This window comes from Macrosteles quadrilineatus, unplaced genomic scaffold (genome assembly GCF_028750875.1).
Source record: "Macrosteles quadrilineatus isolate MER2022 unplaced genomic scaffold, UCM_ALF_1.0 Scaffold_3__2_contigs__length_128488019, whole genome shotgun sequence".
NCBI classification, from domain to species: Eukaryota; Metazoa; Arthropoda; class Insecta; order Hemiptera; family Cicadellidae; genus Macrosteles; species Macrosteles quadrilineatus.
The window spans coordinates 108,392,542-108,415,554 of NW_026542596.1; the positions used below are offsets into that span (position 1 = coordinate 108,392,542).

At 32.9% G+C, this 23,013-nt stretch overlaps 1 protein-coding gene across 2 annotated transcripts in view; it reads right to left on the reverse strand.

Moving 5' to 3' along the window:
- The window catches only part of LOC128991119 (transformation/transcription domain-associated protein), a 109,520-nt gene that overhangs the window by 57,445 nt on the left and 29,062 nt on the right, over positions 1-23,013 (reverse strand). For both annotated transcript variants that reach the window (XM_054413866.1, XM_054413864.1), the window contains exons 27-28: positions 22,417-22,564; positions 17,445-17,578 (exon numbers count right to left, since the gene is read on the reverse strand). In XM_054413866.1, the coding sequence (XP_054269841.1) occupies positions 17,445-17,578; positions 22,417-22,564 (282 nt within the window). The remainder of the gene's footprint in view (positions 1-17,444; positions 17,579-22,416; positions 22,565-23,013) is intronic.

Sequence of the window (23,013 nt, forward strand, 5' to 3'; positions counted from 1 at the left end):
AATCTCACTGCTTCAAGTTTGTAAACACACATCAATACTTATTAGCCTATTACTTAAGAAATCTACCCACAAACTCCCAAGGATAAAATTAACAAAATAATCAATTTAAAACAAAATAAAATAGTTTATTTATTAGATTTGTCAATAAATGATTTCTAATTTATAGTGAATCCAACTAATAAGTCTATTTAAAGGAAGAACTAAGCTGGAATGTGTCCGTTACAGTTCTCCATGATAATTTTTCTAACAATTTTAAATGTGATTAATAACACCCATAAGAGCAGGATCTGCTAGCAAATTATATTAAACAACAAGTAGTTTTACTTTTCTAAAACCTAGAATACTAACATTTACCAAAGTAACACCCTTGACATTTTAGCTCAACCTAAAGTAGGATTTGTATAAATTGGTTTCTATGGAAACAAAACTTTTTACTTCAATTTCACAAGAGGACTGGTCATAAAATAGCTGCAACTAATGTAAGGATGGATATATTTAAAGTAATTACACACTGTAAAGACATGTGAGTACCTACTATAACTTGTAATATTAATTTACTCATAGAAACATATATTTTTCTATAAACTTTTTAAAATCATAAATTCATATCCACAGCACAAGCAAAATTTACTTGCTAATACAAATTTTTGAATTAATTTTTACCATAACTACTTGATACTAATATGTTAATTGTTGTAAATGTATGTACACGTTGTAATTTATACATGGATTGGTTGTGAAAGCAAATTATTTTTGCTCAAGAGAGGAAAATTTTATTTTTTTAAACTGCAGGAAAAACTAATATTTCAATTAATTCATTACAGGACTAAAGATGGTAAAAAAGAATCAACTAGAGTCCAGGCAATCTTCTCGTTGTTGACTTTTTTAGCTGATTTTGATAGATAAGATAGATAGTTCTAAACATACCTCTTCAGAAAATTTAGTTTTGTCACTGTCTTTCAATAACTAACTATATATTTTGTTTTAGGAGATTTGGCAAAATCAAACCTTCCAGATGAGAGACGTACTTCTAGTTACGAAAGCAAAAGAAAATACACATAAAACGTCAAATGGTGAGATTTAATATTTTTAACTGTCTGGGTTTCATTTAAATTTTATTTAAAACTTATTGATTCCTATCCTTTAATACATTGTTACCTTCCAATTCCATGATTGGAATGGGCGTTTTAAATGGTCAACTCTTAATAATCATTTCACTAATAGTCTAAATATTTGGTGACCTCATGCTGCGATAAATGAGACGTTAGTTTAATTGTTTTTGTCAATATCTGTGAAATGCTAACATATCATTCTAGTTGTGATAACAGTCTCACCCTCCAGTAGCATTGTGCAGTCACACACTGTTACGCAGACATTGATTGTACGATACTTTTAAACACACTTCACAAATGCAACCAACCTGAGTTATCAGAGTTTACGCACTGCTTGCGACAGATGTCTGAGACATCGTGTCTGTATCTGAAATGGGTTGCAGGAGACCAGTTGGTCAATGTTTGGTGAAACATACGTGAGTCAACCGGCCTGACACCTACACACTGGCACTCTTCCCTAGTAACAAAAACTCTTTCCTGAGTTACGTTTAATAAACACTTTCTTGAACGGTGGGGCAGCCACAAACAAAAGATGAAGTTTTCATCAGGATTATTCCTGATCATTTCCTTGGAGATAATGGTTTTAGCTTTGGCCTCCAAAGGAAAAAGTGCCGAAGAAATTTATTCCACGATATAAATGTTCCTGATATAAATGTTCCTGCTCCTGGATGGGGATATGGCACCTTATACTGCATGGCCGTTGATTAGACCTACACTGGTCTACAGTAAAGACAATACTAGTAAACACAAAGCCCAAGCAAAGGTCCTCAAATGCAGCGTGTGTCAAGTACAGTACACCCTATCAAGAGAACTTGTCAAGGTCAGATGACCAGATAGATTAGTTGGAATGTACAACTATGTAAACCATGCCAAACAACGTACTTGGAAAAGTGGGTGATTTTTTTCTAATTATGATTTTGCGTAGTGGTAAAATAGCAATAATATATCTGAAAAAGACAATAATAGTTATATTGACTATTTTAATGCTGCGATAGGTCTGGACACAGAAGTGTCTAGGTTATAAGAGTATGTTAATTAAGACATTTTAACGAATTTCCCTATAGGGAAGTAGCTATTACCGAAGGTGGCACCATATATCGAAGGTAAGACATACAGCCGAGACCGATGTACTTTTTCATTTTGATGTTCCTAGAGGCAAAAAAAAAACACTATTTGTTCAAATGTTTTATAAATATATATGACCATGAATGCAATAACTTGAGTAATTTTTGTCAGATTTTTATGAAATTTTGGCTTGAAGACGTAGGGCGGGATAAACTTGAATGAGTTCTCGAACCAGCATTTTCAGACCATGGGAATGGGGTTTTATCGGGGATTTATGGGATAAAAAATTGTTTTCTAATTTTTGATCCTGAAACATGAAATTTCTCAAATTCTATTTAAACCAATTTAAAGAGAAGAGTGTATAAAAACAAATAATTTAGTATACGGTTACTGGCTAAGGAAGGAAATTCAAAAAATTTTAAATATAAAATTCCTATGTTATTCTTATGGAGGGATAGTGAGTACACTGTTGTAGTTTGCTTGTTTAATATTTTGATAAAACTTGACAAATTTATTTATTTTATGCTAAGCTATTTTTATTTTACTAAAAACAAACTTTATTACCTTCCCTGTAGTAGCAAACCTTTGTACTTGTTAAACCTAACGTTATTTAAATAGATTTAATTGAAAATCCAATCAGGCAAATGGAAATTTGCTTAGTCTGCAGGTTTGCTGTGGCAGGGGTATAAATTCAAGGTAGACCGACCTACATTTTTGCCCGGACAGAGGAACAGAGTTAATCCGAATTGCAGTTGGTTAGTAAGTTGTATGTACAAATTCAATGGCAAACATGCTATGTGTAAAATGGTTTCTATGGATACACAAAAAAATTAAATCAGAGGAAATCTAGTAGTGAATAAATATTGCTCTAAAGAATATTATGTTTAAAAACTCATTGGATTGCCAAACAAGTGAGTACCTAGTTAATATTAACTATCATAAACATTGTTTTGAGACTATTCAAAACTAACACTAGTCAAATATTTTAAAATTGTGATTATAAAATTTGTGAGAAATTGTAGGTTCAACCCGAAGAAAATATTTTGTCCAAAAGTAAGATGATCACATCAGATTATGTCCATTATAAGGTGGAAACTTAATATTTGTTATTTCATTAATCACAGGTGGTATGTCAAAATTGATTCATAAGTATCCAGTGTATCACCAAAACCTAGGAAGCAAGAATCCCGAAGATTCTTCACCATTGAGTAGTACTAGATTAAAATATCTACAACCAGAGTATCCTTTTTTGGTGTTCTTTATACCATTTAAATTGTCAAATATCAATTTCTTTACAGGACTTTATGGAAGGCTGTTCAAAACACATCAGAAGAACGTCAGTTCAAAAAAAAGACATTGAATGGTAAGTTGTTTTCAAAATTGTTTTATAAAAGTAGTTTGTATTACAAACAAGGTATTATCATTGTACAAATTTTCTGTATTTGGAGGGTTGTCCTAAATTAAGGTGCATTGAGTTCCTGTCCTAGCCAAGCCTAGTTCAGTTCTGAGACCAATGTTGTGTTCCTTATTTCATCCCCTAGTATTGTAGCGGATTTCTATCCATATGATAAAACCTAGTCTAGTCATAGGCCTGCTATTTAAAAACGTTGGGAGAGAAAAGTGACACATCTGACAATCATAAATCATGTTCTATTAACACTAATACCGAAACCCCGGTCTGACAGGCCCGCGGGAATTTTCACAAACACATGTTGGCAACACTGTTTACTTGGGGAGATTCCATTCCCCCAATACCTTCCCCACTTTTCCTCCCATACCTATTGATATATTGTTTGTTTATTTTGCATGGGTGCCGTGACCTTGACAGGTTGTCGGTTCATAACATGCCCGTCTTTAAAGCCCAGCATCAGTGTATTTTAATGCGGGGACTTACAGGCTGAGGGTTTCATTATTTCGGTTTGTTCCATTATTTTTTCAAATGGGGTCTCACAGACCGGGGGTTTTGGTTAACGTCAGCCTAGCTAGGGTTTCGGTATTCAATCAATCAGATATTCTTTATTCAAGTTTAGACAACTTTAGTTATTAGTGTTAAGTTTCTGTAGAACAGTGGTCAATCCCTATTGATTTTTTGCCAGTTGACCAATGTGTGGAGCAAAACGGCACACGGAAGATTTTTCAGGTGCCGTTTGACGTCACTAACTGCTGACGTCACTTTGAGGGAACACTATTACCGCAACGATACGGAATTGAGCCATCGGCCTCTGTGGTGTAGTGGCTAGCGTGTCGGGCCGACAATCCGAGTGTACCAGGTTCGAATCCTGCTTGTAGCACTAACTTTTTGTCAACATTTTTTTTCATATCAGCAAGTTTGGTTGGTTTGGTTAGGTTATGACAGTTTAATTTTATAATTAAAAATTAAATTAAATCAAATTAAATTTAAAAAAATATAAAATTGAATTTAAGCATTTATAATTTTATTTTATGAACAAAACTATATTTTAGATTAGTAAATCTTCATTCGATTTTTTCATTATCAGCACGTTTGGTTAGGTTATGACAGTTTAATTTAATAATAGAAAAATTATAAAATTGTCTGTTTCTTCAGACGCAGCAGTTAGTGACGTCAAACGGCACCTGAGAAATCTTCCGTGTGCCCCACCAATGTGTGGAGAGCATAGAAAATGGGTATTGGTGGCTTTGGGAATTATTAGAATACCGTACATATTTGCACAAAGGGCCCATCAGTGAGTGTTCATTAGTTTCCATAGAGACAAACGCTGATTGAAAATGAAACTTTGTTTGCTGATCAGCATGTATCAGACTTCCAGAGTAGACCGTAGTCCTTAAGTTAGATAGGGACGTCCCTATTAGTTAATCATATTTCTCATTCAGTCACACTGCAATATGCATGCAAAATTTCCCCAACTTTGGTCCCCTAATAATGACGAATGAAACCACAAAAATCTTATTACAGAGTGTGATATATACTCAGTTTTAATTTACAATGTTTTAATACTATGATATGGCTTGTCATCCTATATGGTTGGAAACTGGCTGGTAACTGTAGGAAAAATATAATGTGCAACTCGAGTGCAAAGTGCAATCGCCTCACTCGAGAAACCATTCCTCACTTTGCTCACTAGCTGCACAAATAACTATTGTTGAGGGGACTAAGAGAGAATGTTTCCCTTGTCTCATGATGAATGTTTTCTTTTACTTGATTTGTTAACTACATATGTGTACAGTTAAATAGTTACAGATTATTACGTATCTACAAGCAAAGAAAATTTATGCTGAGCCTTAAGAACCTGATTCCCTTACTCAAACAAGCAAAATCGTAGTATAATCAAGCAAAAACTTTGACAAGAAATAGGACTATAATCAAAGCTATTATTAAAAAGCATTGTGTAGCATGTTATCACAACAACTATTTTTTTTTCAGACTACTACTGCTTAATCAAATCTACATCAGCAGACTACAATAGAAAAAGATCTTACATAAAAGACAGTGAATGGTGAGTCTAAATTTAAAATTTTTGTAGTGTTCATATTTTGATTGGATTTAAACATTTGTATTGAGTAGAAATAAAGTTGGTGAAAGTACTGTAGAAGTCAAATACAGTAGGGATGGACAGGTCTCGAAATTTCAAAAAATTTTCAGGATATTTTAAATCTTGTTCTATGAGACGTGATAATATTTTAAGATTTTTTCGAGACGAGATAAAAAAAATTAAAAACGCCGGCAGAAAATCAATGCAATACCTGCAGTACAGGAGTGTGTTGTTGTTTCTTTTCCTTTGAGAAGGTGTTCTTATTTCATTAATTCTTTACATGTCTCTTCTTTACATGTGTTCTTTACATTAATAATTTTTTGTTTTGACATCCCAAATGATGAGTTTTGTTAATGTAAGCAGTGTGAGACATGTTGTACTACTGTAAACGTAGCCAAAACAAGTCACTCCAAAATCATTCTTAAAATAATATAAGACTAAAAAATTACTTGATACTTTAGTAAGACTTGTGTTTCAGACTGATAAACTATGAATTTTTCAAAGTCCAATTATACCTATCCTAACTGATATTACCATGTTTCCTATGCTGAAGAGTTATTTTTAATAAGGAAACCCTTATTAATATTTGTTTTTTTTTTGTTTTTGTTTTTTTGTACTGATGAACTACAAAAAAATGATATGTTTTTTTTTATTGATGTTTTGAACTACAAGATTTTAAATATTCTTGTCCGTTATTATTATTTTTGTACTAAGCCATCAGTCATAAATCAGTAGGTATTTAAAAATGTTACAAAATTAGGTTAAAATTTTAAACGTGCATTTCCCGTTACGTATGAGAAGGGAAATCCCGTCTCGAAATGTTATGAGAAATAAAAATCCCGTCTTGTCTCATCTTGAACTAATAATCCAATCTCGTCCATCCCTAAAATATAGTAATGCCACAAATATAAAAAATTAGAAAGTTTCTACATTATTTACTTTTTGTTTATCAAATAGCTATCTTAACTTTTACCATTTTAACACCACAAAATATCAATCGTCCAAAATTGTTTGGATTTACCTTGTTAGGAGTTTTTGCAACCAAGTTTGAATTGACAAGACAGCTTAAATTTAAGCACAATATTATTTGCTTTAGTTCACTCATATTTCCAACACAAATAATTGTTCCAACCAATGCATAACTAGCAAAACAATTAAATCAAGTACACTCAACATCAATAAACACAAAAAGTATAAGTTAAATTATTTGTTTTTTCAAGAGGAGTTGGACCTTTTCTAAAATTTCTGTTATTTCACACTACATATCCAAAACTACACTGTTGCACTGTGAGTACACTGTTTCTATATATCTTAATTCCCATTCCGAAATAACGGCAAAAAACCCCTACAACAAAGCAAAACACAATAGATGGAAATTTACCAAGTAAGCTAAACAAAATGTGAAAATCCGTCTTACACTGAAGACATCAATTGATGAGTTTTTAACTTTTGTATTTTTGAAATTTTTTTACATAAAATCTTATTCTTTGATATGAATAGTCGGTATGTATAATATTATAAACCATTAGTTCTTAACATCAATTTAAATAAGGCTTAGCAACATCTAAGATAAAATTCCTAATTATCCAAAATATATCATTTTTAATTGATTGGTCTACTCCATTTGCACTTTCTAGTTGTGTTTTTACAAAAATGTTTACCAATTACCCAGACTATAAAAACACTAATGACTAAATTAGTTTTTAAGTACCAGTAGCTCAAAACAAACCATTAATTAAAATCACTCATTTTGAAGATAATAATTAAACAAGAAAATAAAAAGCAAAATTTGTAATACATTTTTACTGATTATTCATATAAATAATATTTAAAATCTAACTTGATAATTATTATTAAAATAAGCAAGTGTTAAATAGTATTATTAAAAGGTACAAATAAGGTAATAATTCAATTTCAAAAATGATTTAATTGTATCGGTACTTTTGATAAACTTATCATAATAACACTGTTTACAACTGAAATGTCAAAGAGAGAGGTGTGAGCTGGGCGAGACATTGAAAGTTGTAGAACTTTGTAAAATATGATAGGTTACAAATTGTCACTGCAAAAATCTTTTGTTTTTAATATTGTTGTCAAATTTCTATGCAGGTATTTTATCTACAAATAAATATTCTGTTTGAATAATTGATGCTAAAAATATAAATAGGTAACAATTACTATTAATAAGTATTTAAAAATTAATATAACAATTAAGAAATAACGTTATTGTTAAAAAGATTAATATCTCGGGCAAATTGAATGTCGCTGATTAAAATACTGGAAAGTTTATTAAGTTTAAATGAAGACAATAATACTATTTCAACAAAACAAGAAAGAAGTCATTTCATGAACAGCCTTGTGAAAATGAGGCCAACGTTATGAACGCCTACAGAGTGATCATCTTCATCAACGCTAACAGATACAAGTAATACATGTTTGTATGTAAGAATTTTATTTCAATTGAGGTTTTAAAATAAAATACAAAAAGAAAATATGACAAAAAAAGAGAAAAAAATAAAAGTAGTTTAGGCGTTTTATTCCTTATCATGCTTTTGTAACTTATTACAGGCAATAGAATCGGACGTTTCCCGGTACCTTTATTAATTATGTTAAGAGTCTTCCGTAGTGGAAGCCATGTTGGATTTCTTCCCCATAAGAACAATGTTAACTTTGGGTCCAATTATCTCATCAGCAAATTGTCATATAATTATGGATAAGGAGTTAAATTTAAGGAATTGCGGTCCTCTAGAGATTGACGTTTTTTATTTCACAATTTTTAATTTTTATAATGAATAGTTGATTAATTATTAGCTTAAAATTAAGCTAATTATTGAATGGAAATGAAAATGGATTTTCGAAATTCAAAAACCTCAGTCACAAGTCTATTATGTTAAAAATACAAATTATAAATTTCAAAGCTATATCTTAACAAATAACGCCGTTACGTGTCCACAAATGATGTTATGTTCTAACATTGTTCTTATGGGGAAGAAATCCAACATGGCTTCCACTACGGAAGACTCTTAAGGGAAAGGAGCGAGCCGGGTGAGTCTGGAAAAGTTATGAATGCATGGTTTTATATTAGGAAAAATCAGTTAACATTATTATTTCTTGGGGTAGGGAAAAGGAGGCAGCAACTAGTTTCTTTTTGGAAGGCTGCCACTCAGTTGCGGCGGTGGTGGGGCCGTAACTAACAAATGGGGTATTAAAATAATTTCAAAAATGATTTCATTGCAGCGGAACTTTTGATCAACTTATCATACAAACACTGTTTTCAACTTGAATGCCAATAGAACCAGACGTGGCCCGGTACCTTTCCTTAGAAGGAGAAAGGCGCGAGCTGGGTGAGGCATGGAAAGTTGTAGAACTTTGTATAATATGATAGGTTACAAATTGTCACTGCAAAAATCTTTTGTTTTTAATATTATTGTCAAATTTTTATGCAGGTAATTTATCTAGCAAATGAGTATTCTGTTTGAATAATTTATGCTAAAAATATAAATAGGTAACAATTACTATTAATAAGTATTTAAGAATTAATATATCAATTAAGAAATAACGTTATTGTTTAAGATTAATATCTCGGGCAAATTGAATGTCGCTGATTAAAATACTGGAAAGTTTATTAAGTTTAAATGAAGACAATAATACTATTTCAACAAAACAAGAAAGAAGTCATTTCATGAACAGCCTTGTGAAAATGAGGCCAACGTTATGAACACCTACAGAGTGATCATCTTCATCAACGCTAACAGATACAAGTAATACATGTTTGTATGTAAGAATTTTATTTGAAGTGAGGTTTTAAAATAAAATACAAAAAGAAAATATGACAAAAAAAGAGAAAAAAATAAAAGTAGTTTAGGCGTTTTATTCCTTATCATGCTTTTGTAACTTATTAAAGGCAATAGAATCGGACGTTTCCCGGTACCTTCATTAATTATGTTAAGTGTCTTCCGTAGTGGAAGCCATGTTGGATTTCTTCCCCATAAGAACAATGTTAACATTGGGTCCAATTATCTCATCAGCAAATTGTCATATAATTATGGATAAGGAGTTAAATTTAAGGAATTGCGGTCCTCTAGAGATTGACGTTTTTTATTTCACAATTTTTAATTTTTATAATGAATAATTGATTAATTATTAGCTTAAAATTAAGCTAATTATTGAATGGAAATGAAAATGGATTTTCGAAATTCAAAAACCTCAGTCACAAGTCTATTATGTTAAAAATACAAATTATAAATTTCAAAGCTATATCTTAACAAATAACGCCGTTACATGTCCACAAATGATGTTATGTTCTAACATTGTTCTTATGAGGAAGAAATCCAACATGGCTTCCACTATGGAAGACTCTTAAGGGAAAGGAGCGAGCCGGGTGAGTCTGGAAAAGTTATGAATGCATGGTTTTATATAAGAAAAATCAGTTAACATTATTATTTCTTGGGGTAGGAAAAAGGAGGCAGCAACTAGTTTCTTTTTGGAAGGCTGCCACTCAGTTGCGGCGGTGGTGGGGCCGTAACTAACAAATGGGGTATTAAAATAATTTCAAAAATGATTTCATTGCAGCGGAACTTTTGATCAACTTATCATACAAACACTGTTTTCAACTTGAATGCCAATAGAACCAGACGTGGCCCGGTACCTTTCCTTAGAAGGAGAAAGGCGCGAGCTGGGTGAGGCATGGAAAGTTGTAGAACTTTATATAATATGATAGGTTACAAATTGTCACTGCAAAAATCTTTTGTTTTTAATATTATTGTCAAATTTCTATGCAGGTATTTTATCTAGCAAATGAGTATTCTGTTTGAATAATTTATGCTAAAAATATAAATAGGTAACAATTACTATTAATAAGTATTTAAGAATTAATATATCAATTAAGAAATAACGTTATTGTTAAAGATTAATATCTCGGGCAAATTGAATGTCGCTGATTAAAATACTGGAAAGTTTATTAAGTTTAAATGAAGACAATAATACTATTTCAACAAAACAAGAAAGAAGTCATTTCATGAACAGCCTTGTGAAAATGAGGCCAACGTTATGAACACCTACAGAGTGATCATCTTCATCAACGCTAACAGATACAAGTAATACATGTTTGTATGTAAGAATTTTATTTGAAGTGAGGTTTTAAAATAAAATACAAAGAGAAAATATGACAAAAAAAGAGAAAAAAATAAAAGTAGTTTAGGCGTTTTATTCCTTATCATGCTTTTGTAACTTATTACAGGCAATAGAATCGGACGTTTCCCGGTACCTTTATTAATTATGTTAAGTGTCTTCCGTAGTGGAAGCCATGTTGGATTTCTTCCCCATAAGAACAATGTTAACTTTGGGTCCAATTATCTCATCAGCAAATTGTCATATAATTATGGATAAGGAGTTAAATTTAAGGAATTGCGGTCCTCTAGAGATTGACGTTTTTTATTTCACAATTTTTAATTTTTATAATGAATAATTGATTAATTATTAGCTTAAAATTAAGCTAATTATTGAATGGAAATGAAAATGGATTTTCGAAATTCAAAAACCTCAGTCACAAGTCTATTATGTTAAAAATACAAATTATAAATTTCAAAGCTATATCTTAACAAATAACGCCGTTACATGTCCACAAATGATGTTATGTTCTAACATTGTTCTTATGAGGAAGAAATCCAACATGGCTTCCACTACGGAAGACTCTTAAGGGAAAGGAGCGAGCCGGGTGAGTCTGGAAAAGTTATGAATGCATGGTTTTATATTAGGAAAAATCAGTTAACATTATTATTTCTTGGGGTAGGAAAAAGGAGGCAGCAACTAGTTTCTTTTTGGAAGGCTGCCACTCAGTTGCGGCGGTGGTGGGGCCGTAACTAACAAATGGGGTATTAAAATAATTTCAAAAATGATTTCATTGCAGCGGAACTTTTGATCAACTTATCATACAAACACTGTTTTCAACTTGAATGCCAATAGAACCAGACGTGGCCCGGTACCTTTCCTTAGAAGGAGAAAGGCGCGAGCTGGGTGAGGCATGGAAAGTTGTAGAACTTTGTATAATATGATAGGTTACAAATTGTCACTGCAAAAATCTTTTGTTTTTAATATTATTGTCAAATTTCTATGCAGGTATTTTATCTAGCAAATGAGTATTCTGTTTGAATAATTTATGCTAAAAATATAAATAGGTAACAATTACTATTAATAAGTATTTAAAAATTAATATATCAATTAAGAAATAACGTTATTGTTAAAGATTAATATCTCGGGCAAATTGAATGTCGCTGATTAAAATACTGGAAAGTTTATTAAGTTTAAATGAAGACAATAATACTATTTCAACAAAACAAGAAAGAAGTCATTTCATGAACAGCCTTGTGAAAATGAGGCCAACGTTATGAACACCTACAGAGTGATCATCTTCATCAACGCTAACAGATACAAGTAATACATGTTTGTATGTAAGAATTTTATTTGAAGTGAGGTTTTAAAATAAAATACAAAGAGAAAATATGACAAAAAAAGAGAAAAAAATAAAAGTAGTTTAGGCGTTTTATTCCTTACCATGCTTTTGTAACTTATTACAGGCAATAGAATCGGACGTTTCCCGGTACCTTTATTAATTATGTTAAGTGTCTTCCGTAGTGGAAGCCATGTTGGATTTCTTCCCCATAAGAACAATGTTAACTTTGGGTCCAATTATCTCATCAGCAAATTGTCATATAATTATGTATAAGGAGTTAAATTTAAGGAATTGCGGTCCTCTAGAGATTGACGTTTTTTATTTCACAATTTTTAATTTTTATAATGAATAATTGATTAATTATTAGCTTAAAATTAAGCTAATTATTGAATGGAAATGAAAATGGATTTTCGAAATTCAAAAACTTCAGTCACAAGTCTATTATGTTAAAAATACAAATTATAAATTTCAAAGCTATATCTTAACAAATAACGCCGTTACATGTCCACAAATGATGTTATGTTCTAACATTGTTCTTATGGGGAAGAAATCCAACATGGCTTCCACTACGGAAGACTCTTAAGGGAAAGGAGCGAGCCGGGTGAGTCTGGAAAAGTTATGAATGCATGGTTTTATATTAGGAAAAATCAGTTAACATTATTATTTCTTGGGGTAGGAAAAAGGAGGCAGCAACTAGTTTCTTTTTGGAAGGCTGCCACTCAGTTGCGGCGGTGGTGGGGCCGTAACTAACAAATGGGGTATTAAAATAATTTCAAAAATGATTTCATTGCAGCGGAACTTTTGATCAACTTATCATACAAACACTGTTTTCAACTTGAATGCCAATAGAACCAGACGTGGCCCGGTACCTTTCCTTAGAAGGAGAAAGGCGCGAGCTGGGTGAGGCATGGAAAGTTGTAGAACTTTGTATAATATGATAGGTTACAAATTGTCACTGCAAAAATCTTTTGTTTTTAATATTATTGTCAAATTTCTATGCAGGTAATTTATCTAGCAAATGAGTATTCTGTTTGAATAATTTATGCTAAAAATATAAATAGGTAACAATTACTATTAATAAGTATTTAAGAATTAATATATCAATTAAGAAATAACGTTATTGTTAAAGATTAATATCTCGGGCAAATTGAATGTCGCTGATTAAAATACTGGAAAGTTTATTAAGTTTAAATGAAGACAATAATACTATTTCAACAAAACAAGAAAGAAGTAATTTCATGAACAGCCTTGTGAAAATGAGGCCAACGTTATGAACACCTACAGAGTGATCATCTTCATCAACGCTAACAGATACAAGTAATACATGTTTGTATGTAAGAATTTTATTTGAAGTGAGGTTTTAAAATAAAATACAAAGAGAAAATATGACAAAAAAAGAGAAAAAAATAAAAGTAGTTTAGGCGTTTTATTCCTTATCATGCTTTTGTAACTTATTACAGGCAATAGAATCGGACGTTTCCCGGTACCTTCATTAATTATGTTAAGGGAAAGGAGCGAGCCGGGTGAGTCTGGAAAAGTTATGAATGCATGGTTTTATATTAGGAAAAATCAGTTAACATTATTATTTCTTGGGGTAGGGAAAAGGAGGCAGCAACTAGTTTCTTTTTGGAAGGCTGCCACTCAGTTGCGGCGGTGGTGGGGCCGTAACTAACAAATGGGGTATTAAAATAATTTCAAAAATGATTTCATTGCAGCGGAACTTTTGATCAACTTATCATACAAACACTGTTTTCAACTCGAATGCCAATAGAACCAGACGTGGCCCGGTACCTTTCCTTAGAAGGAGAAAGGCGCGAGCTGGGTGAGGCATGGAAAGTTGTAGAACTTTGTATATTATAATAGGTTACAAATTGTCACTGCAAAATTTTTTTGTTTCTAATATTATTGTCAAATTTCTATGCAGGTATTTTATCTAGCAAATGAGTATTCTGTTTGAATTTAATTGATGCTAAAAATATTAATAGGTAACAATTACTATTAATAAGTATTTAAGAATTAATATAACAATTAAAAGTAACGTTATTGTTAAAAAGATTAATATCTCGAAATAATTGAATGTCGCTGATTAAAATACTGTAAAGTTTATTAAGTTTAAATGAAGACAATAATACTATTTAAACAAAACAAGAAAGAAGTAATTTCATGAACAGCCTTGTGAAAATGAGGCCAACGTTATGAACGCCTACAGAGTGATCAACTTCATCAACGCCAACAGATACAAAAAATACGTGTTTGTATGTGAGAATTTTTTTTGAAGTGAGGTTTTAAAATAAAATACAAAAAGAAAATGTGACAAAAAAAAGAAAAAAATTAAAGTAGTTTAGGCGTTTTATTCCTTATCATGCTTTTGTAACTTATAACAGGCAATAGAATCGGACGTTTCCCGGTACCTTCATTAATGTTAAGAGTCCTCCACACCCAGCCGCAAATTTCCAAAAACAGCTTTCACGCGGTCCCATATAGACGCCCCAGTAATTGAGCGAAAATTATAAACTAAATATATTCATAACGAGAAAAGTCCAAACTACTAGAATTGCTTTTTGAAAATTTCGATAACTTAAATAGTTTTTTTATATTGTCAGCTGAAAATCATCAACTTTGGATATTAATATCGCTTATTTTATGTCTTTTTTCAAAATTTAAAAAAGCATTTTGAGTAGTTTAGGGTATTATTTGTTCAAATAATATTGTATTACATTGATATGTTGAAAAATACGGGCACAAAATGGGACCGCGCAAACCCTTACATCGCGGAATGCGCACTGATTCGAGCGATCCTGGCGGCAAAGTGAGGCGCTTCCATATATTCGCGCAGTAATATTTGTTCACACTAAGAATGACGTAGTTAATTCCGTGACGTTAGTATTAAATGACGTATACAACCTTTTCACTACAGTAACCACGATATTCATCGTATCGTGGGTGTGATAGAAGCACTAATTGGTAGGCCTAAGTTGCGAGTACTACTGTACCTATTAAAAATATAGTTTGCACAATTCCCTAGATATTTTAATAACGTTTAATATTATTATAAGTGTTATAGATTTGGTATATTGGTGCAACAATATATGTTTCTAATAACGCCTGACTACAAAATAAAGCTTTACAGGTATATTAACACTTAAAATTGGCACTGGCAAGATTAATCACTTTACGGCAAACTGTTTATTCGTTGTTGGTTTCGCAGCAGGCCTATAAAATCTTGCACACCTATTTCCAACCAAATGATAAACAAGTAGCTATAATGCAGTTGCGAATTAGGAAAGTGAACGGCCAAACTTGACAGTCACAACTTGATAAGAGTAGTGTATGGGGTGATGGCGGGAGAGAGGGTGGGGGTGAGGGATGGGACCGCGTCTCGTTGTCCCTCCGTCTAGTTGTACCTACGTCTACTTGTACCTCGAGGCCTAGGGACAACTAGTCGTAGGTACAACTAGACGTAGGTACAAGTAGACGGTGGCTCACCCGACTAGTTGTACCTGCAGATTTTTAGGAGGTACAACTAAACGTAGGTACATGTAGACGTAGGTACAACTAGACGTGTATCCCACCGACAAGTAGTATCACCTAGCTTGTACGGATGCGACCAGTTGTCCCTACGACTAGTAGTCCCTACGACTAGTGGTCCCTCCGTCTAGTAGTCCCTACGTCTAGTTGTACGTACGTCTAGTTGTACGTACGCGTATTTTGCGTCCTTATAGTCTAGTTGTATCTATCCTTCAATTCGTTACCCTGTTTTTAATAATACCCTTAATTAAATCAGGAACTGCAGTATTCCGAGTCGATTGAGTATGATTGGCAAATATTTTTCACCGCAATACGATATTTTAGTAGTTTTACAGACGTTAATTGGAGGCTGAAAGCTACCAGCTACGCATTGCTGTCCAGGGTCGAAATGGCAGCTATAGTTGTGATTAAAATTTTCCAGCCCTAGTACCGAAAATCGCTTATTTAATTAAAACATTTATATATATAATTAAATATACAAGCAGTATATCCCTAATGAATTGCAATAGACCGCTGCCCAGCAATTATGTATTACTATTTTTGCTGATTCCTTTAAATATTTTTTCACATAACCTTAAAGTATTTGCATTGATTAGTGTGCATTTCTTATAAGGCCGAACATAAAATTTCTACAGTGACGTGCGTGGTTGCAGGATTGAATGAAGACAGAAAAAGATGTAATGTAGGCCTAGTGTGTGGACGCAGGGCATGGATGGAGGACAGTGGCACTAGCTAGCAGAGCTCAGTAGACGAGTGTGTTGTGTTGTGTGTGAGAGAGAGGGAGTGAGAAAGAGAGAGAGAGAGAGAGAGAGAGCCATGACGGTGGATGGTTGGGGGGGAGGAGGGTTGGCCGACACGTCACTCTTGCGCTGTGCTCTGCCGCACTATTTTCTATATCTCTGTTGCGCGACCAATGTCTGTCTGTTCGATTCTAAAACGAGAAGGGGTGTGGATGCCTCTTAAGGGAAAGGAGTGAGCCGGGTGAGTCTGGAAAAGTTATGAATGCATGGTTTTATATTAGGAAAAAATCTGTTAACATTATTATTTCTTGGGGTAGGGAAAAGGAGGCAGCAACTAGTTTCTTTTTGGAAGGCTGCCACTCAGTTGCGGCGGTGGTGGGGTCGTAACTAACAAATGGGGTATTAAAATAATTTCAAAAATGATTTCATTGCAGCCAAACTTTTGATCAACTTATCATACAAACACTGTTTTCAACTTGAATGCCAATAGAACCAGACGTGGCCCGGTACCTTTCCTTAGAAGGAGAAAGGCGCGAGCTGGGTGAGGCATGGAAAGTTGTAGAACTTTGTATAATATGATAGGTTACAAATTGTCACTGCAAAAATCTTTTGTTTTTAATATTATTGTCAAATTTCTATGAAGGTATTTTATCCAGCAAATGAGTATTCTGTTTGAATAATTGATGACAGTAATGCCTACAGAGTAATCAACTTTATCAATGACAACAGATACAAGTAATACGTGTTTTTATGTAAGAATTTTATTTGAAGTGTTTATTAAGTTTTTTGAAGATATGAGTACATTTTAAAACCATTCACTGTTTTTTTTTTAATTAGAAAAAACTTTACCAAATAAAATGGTAAATCCCCTGTTAGAACAATAACTTGTGACTTGTTTATGTGAATTATCACATAGCAGTGCCTGTGAGTGATTGTGTGACTCATATGCAGATGGTAGTCTAAGCCAAGCAGATCCGAATGAATGTGGGATTTCTGTAATTATTTGCAATGACACACACACACTGTTATAAACTACCTGGTACTGATCGCTGCACCATATCTGCCTGAAGGCCTGTGCAAGCCGTTGCTGGGATGAGAGCCACTGGTCGTCAAACTTGACTAGTAAAGACACTATTCGGATGCTTTGGTATTGCAGTTCCATTTTGTCCGCTGTAACAGGTGACAGACAGACAGGTTACATTGGGCTTAAACCCTGCATTAAGTTAATGTTTCATCAGGTAACATTTGACATAAGGTAATATGTTGCATCATGTAATGTGTTATTATCAGGTAAATGTTACCATCAGGTAACATGTAACTTTACATTGCATATTAAATTAGGTAACGTGTTACATCAGATTACATATTATTTCACATTCGGTTTGGCATTTTTTTACCATCTTATCCTACCTAGGACATGAGCTCTGGCCCTGTACCATTTTAAACATCACTTCATTTCCCTTTGTTCCATGTTGTGTTTTTTTTTTTTTTTTTTTTTTTTTTATGTGTGGATTAAAGCATCATCAAACATAAAAAGAAAGCATAATGAATAAATATAATAAGATACATGGACACATTCAATTTGCAGGGAACTCAATGATGGTTTGACAGCAAACCTAAGTACACATTAAAATGAATGATACTTAAATAGGAAATAGATCTGACCATTTTTAGGGAATAATTTATAGCCCAGCAAAATGGTGTTTAAAAAGGGCTCAAAGTGGAAAGTTCTGGTGTAATTGTTTTTTATGGCTTATTTTATGTTTTTGAGGTTGCTGAACACGAATCTGATGTTTTCCAACAAAAATTATTTCGGCAAATGTGAATTAAAAATTAATTTAAAAAAAATGCTTTATTTCTAGCTTTTGGCTTACAACTTTTAAATTACAGGCCAGTAAAATAGGGTTTTGCCCAGAAATAATTCCTGGAAAGCTTGGGATCATTTTAATCCTTTCTATTTATATAGAAGTAAAAGGATTTGAAGTTTATCCCATTTTTCCAGGTGAGCTTCTGACCTGGGACCATAAAAACCTTGAAATTCAGGGTTATTTTTTAGATTTTGCTAAAACGTCAAAAAACCGTCTAGCCAAAAAAAAAAAAAAAAAAAAAAAAAAAAATCATAAATGAATTGTAGAGTATAAAATTCCGCATACATTGACTATCTGGTGATGCAAATCGAACCAATGATAAGTGATTTATATTAATACAAATAAAGTTATTTTATTCAGAAATTATTGAACATTGAATATTTAACATATATATTTCTTCCAGAAAATAGATACCAAGTACATTATCATTTACAAAGTAATTACCTAATAGAAATTACAAAATACCCCCGCCACAGCAAACCTGCAGACTAAGCGAATTTTCATTTGCATGATTCAATTTACTCTAAAACATCACTTTAAAAATATCGACTTTGTTCCCCTTTTAAATAGCATTTGTTTAACGCGTACTTAGGTTTGCTGCAACAGGGAGGGTAAAAAGTGTTTAAAATGTTAATGGTTTCGTATGAAATGAATAAATTTTCCACTTTTTATCAAAATATGTTCATAACAAGCAAAATATAATAGTTTACTTATTCCCCATAAGAATAACATGGGAATTTTAAAAGTATTTTTATTTTTTCTCCGTTACTATTAGGTGCATAATAAAGCTTCAATATATTAAATTATTTGTTTTTTAAGCTATACAAAATTGTTTGGGAGAAATTGCAGAACTGTATACTTTTAGGGTAAAACAATTAATTTTTACCCCCATATAACCCCACCAAAACCAACTGGTCTGATCATGCTGACTCGTGAACTCCTCCGAATAAATGAAGGTTTACAAGTTTATAACAAATTTCATAAAAATCGGATGGTTTTTGATCGAGTTATCGTGCTAACAGACACATATATTAACATTTAAAAATATATATAATTAAAATATTTATGTAACGGGGGAGGGGGGAGGTGCCGACAGGCGTCTGCTTGTTGCTCACCGGGTACTGTAGTGTAGTCGTCAGTACTCGCATGCTATGCATTCATTCATCGTTATGTACATGTAGGTTGCCAGAAAAGTTACATAAATGAACGTATGCGGACATAATCCTTGAAGAGATACGATCAGTGGTGTATGAAACGAATGAATGTCCTTTTTGAAGACAATATGTTACATCATGGATGTTTAGTACAATATATGCACTGCTTTCAATAGAGCTTCTGACTGGACATGCCTATTCAAGAGCCGATAGAGCAGATATAAAAATGCAAATGTTTTGCCCATGCATGCTTGGCAAAACTTATTTTCAACACAATGGATTTGACGGCAGACCTTTAAGAAGAACTCTTAGTGTTATTCCGTAATTATAATAGGTCGGCTACGCTGTCACCTAATGAAAATGGCAGTGTAAAGAAATTGGAAACTATGTTTTCTGCTCGGCTACAAATTTTAGCTCATCGTGGTGCTACTTTTAAACTTTGGAACCTTGAGATACTATCACTTGTTACACTATTCGTAGAAGCTGAAAGATCGGCAAACTGCAACCTTCACCTCAAAAGATTTTAAAAGATGCTACCATATTTCCATGCAAGTGGACATTTCTTGTATGCTAAGTGCTGTAATCTGTACCTCGTCCAAGACGCACTCGATGAAAGACAAAATGAGCCCTGAGGAATATTAAAAGTTTATTGTTGGTGGATTTACCGTTCAAAGGACCAACAAGTTCTGGAGTGGATCATGGACAGACATGTCCATAGACCAATCTCTTATGAGAGTAATGAAAATTGCTGGAGCGCTTACCCATGACCGTGGTGTAAGTGAAGGGTTTCTTTGCAGATGAACAAAGGAATCAGTTCACTACAACAAATTTGGAAGAAATGGAGAAGATGTGTGGAGTGACATTAATCAGCTCTGAACAAAAAGTTAAAATGAGAGAAGCTAGAATCAAAAGAGATGGAAATGATTTAAAAAAGTTAGATGATTGGTTTACGCAACGCAAACCATTCGCTGATGTCTCTTAGCTCAGGTGTTGTGGGTGACAGCAATATAAACTGCCACAAGGCAAAGGAGATTGGCCACATTGCTTAAAATCCAATCGTGGGAAGTGATTTTCAACAGGTAAAGTTTTACAGAAAAGACAGAGTTTTGCCACTTTCCACAATGATCCATTCCCTTAAAATAAATGATGACCTTAATCGTACGTATCAATCCAACTATTATTGTTTACAGAATGACAATTGCCAAGCAGTCTGATGAGAAACTTAAAGGCTTTTTGAAATAGGAACTATGCCCGTACCCAATGCCTCTATTCGATGACTTTGGTATCAGGAAAGAGGCCAAGTCTTATGTAAATCATTCACACATACTGAAGATCCAAATCTTGAAAGGTTTTTTAGGGGAAAAAGAACCTGAAAGTAGCTCTGCAGAAATCATGGTACCGTTGGCCAAGAAGACTCGGAGAAATTAAAAAGTTTAACTTAATCAAAGTCATTTGTATCTACCATTATGTTGGTGTACATGTATTTTTAAATTAAAAGGGTTTAATATTTATAAATAAAACAAGATTTATGGGACGTTTTACACTTTTACATCCTATAATAATCTGGAGAAGTCATAACGGAAATAATTTTGCTTTTTTCCTAAATCAATTAATTTTGCAGACCTTTTAAATTTAGTTTGATAAAAACTTCTTTGTTAAAGACGAAAGTTATAGATACATAAAATGTAAAGAATTTTATGCTCTTTATTTTAGTATAGGATGATATTTGGGAAAAATTATTATTCGATAAATTATGAGCCAAAAACTAGAAAAAAATTCAATTTTCACCCTATTTTTCAAAAAATTTCATACTTGCCGATAAAATTTTTGTTGGAAAACTTCAAATTTGGATTCAGCACCCCAAAAAACATAAAGAAAACAAAAGAAAACAATTACACCAAAACTTTCCATTTCAAAACACCATTTGACTGGGCTATTAGTGCAATTCCAGCCAGGTAAATGGAAATTTGCTAAGCCGGTTTGCTGCGGCGGGGTTATTTGTCCCAGTCTATGTTCTACATGTGTGTCTCTGTCTATAGGTTTGGCCTCGCTAATAGTTCTTAACCTAATTTTAAAACTACTTTATGATGGTTATATGACTTTAGGGAATGAAATAGGTAAAGCCATTGTTTTAACTTTTGTTCTTTCTTGACACATCCTCTTAGGATTAAAAGGTTTTAATAATGTGTGGTAATTTTTGATAGAAAACCTTGAATGTTGGCTTCTATCTATCTTCATAGTAATGTCAATGTATCAAAATTGAAATTAATGGTTTGACTTTGAATACTATCTTGTGAAGAAAACAGAAAATAATAGTAACTGTGCCAAACCGATGTACAAAACAAAGTTATTTACTGAACCACATCAACCCTAAATTCCCCTTACCGCAGACCAGTAACTGTGTGCCGAACCGATGTACAAAACTATTTTATGTACTGAACCACATCAACCTTAAATTCCACTTACTGCAGACCAGTAACTATGTGCCGAACCGACGTACCAAATCAAATCTAAGTTCCCCTTACCGCAGCGGACCCCTAAATAAATCTGTTGGTGATTTGAAGGATTGGAAGTTCCCCGCTTTCCAGGTTTTGTGTATTAAGAGAACTATGTGACCGTTTAAGACTAGTACAAAACAACAACAGGTCACAGGTTGCATGATGAATCTTCAGTTTTGTGATAAAACTGATGAAAAGAAAACCGTGTCAGTCCAAATTTAAGCATAAAAGTAACATCACACAAAGAAGGAACCTAGCATAATCCTAAGTTACATATTCCCAAACCTATTAAAATATGCCTACTATTGAAAGCACAATAGTATAGAATGCATGCTCTTATTATTAATTATATGCTTTTGTGTTGGAGTAGGCCTAATGTCCTCATAAAAATTATTGCTTTGGGAAGTGTTTGATTTAGAAAACCCAAGTATATAAGAGGGACAGTCATGTCCGACAAAGAGTGTTTAGTAAGAGCAAAAAGTACTTACTGACAGACAGAGCACACTGACTATTGGACAATGCCAACGCCATTAAGATCAGTCTCTCAACACTGGTGTCGTTCTGCAAAACGTCTCGGAAAGGTTTTCCATTGGTGTGACGAATCAAAAATTCTAAATATCTGCTCCACTGCTCATCCTAAAAATGTAACGTCCTTAGCAAATCTGCACTAGAACCAGTTTACTTACTTCATCTGAAGAAAATCAAAAATTGTTTATGCCTTAAATACAATTTTTTTGTTTAAAAAATTACATGATAAAAGCAAAATTTGTCAATGAGGTGTGCGTTTAAATTATACATAGGCCTACCATACTTTACATTTAAATTGTACATGTATTTCAATTTTCACCAGTTCCTCAAATTGCTGATTCATATTAAGTTATTTCACAATAAAATATGTATTGTCTTTTTAACAAGAGATCTCCAATACAGCGACGATTAATATTAACAACACACGTATCTTTTTTTAACAATATGTGACTAAAAATGCATTGGTGACTGACAGGATTTGAGCCCGACTACTGGACAGAAGTACTACACTTTGTCCATGGATCAGCTATGGCCTTGTGTGGAAATTAATTGATTGT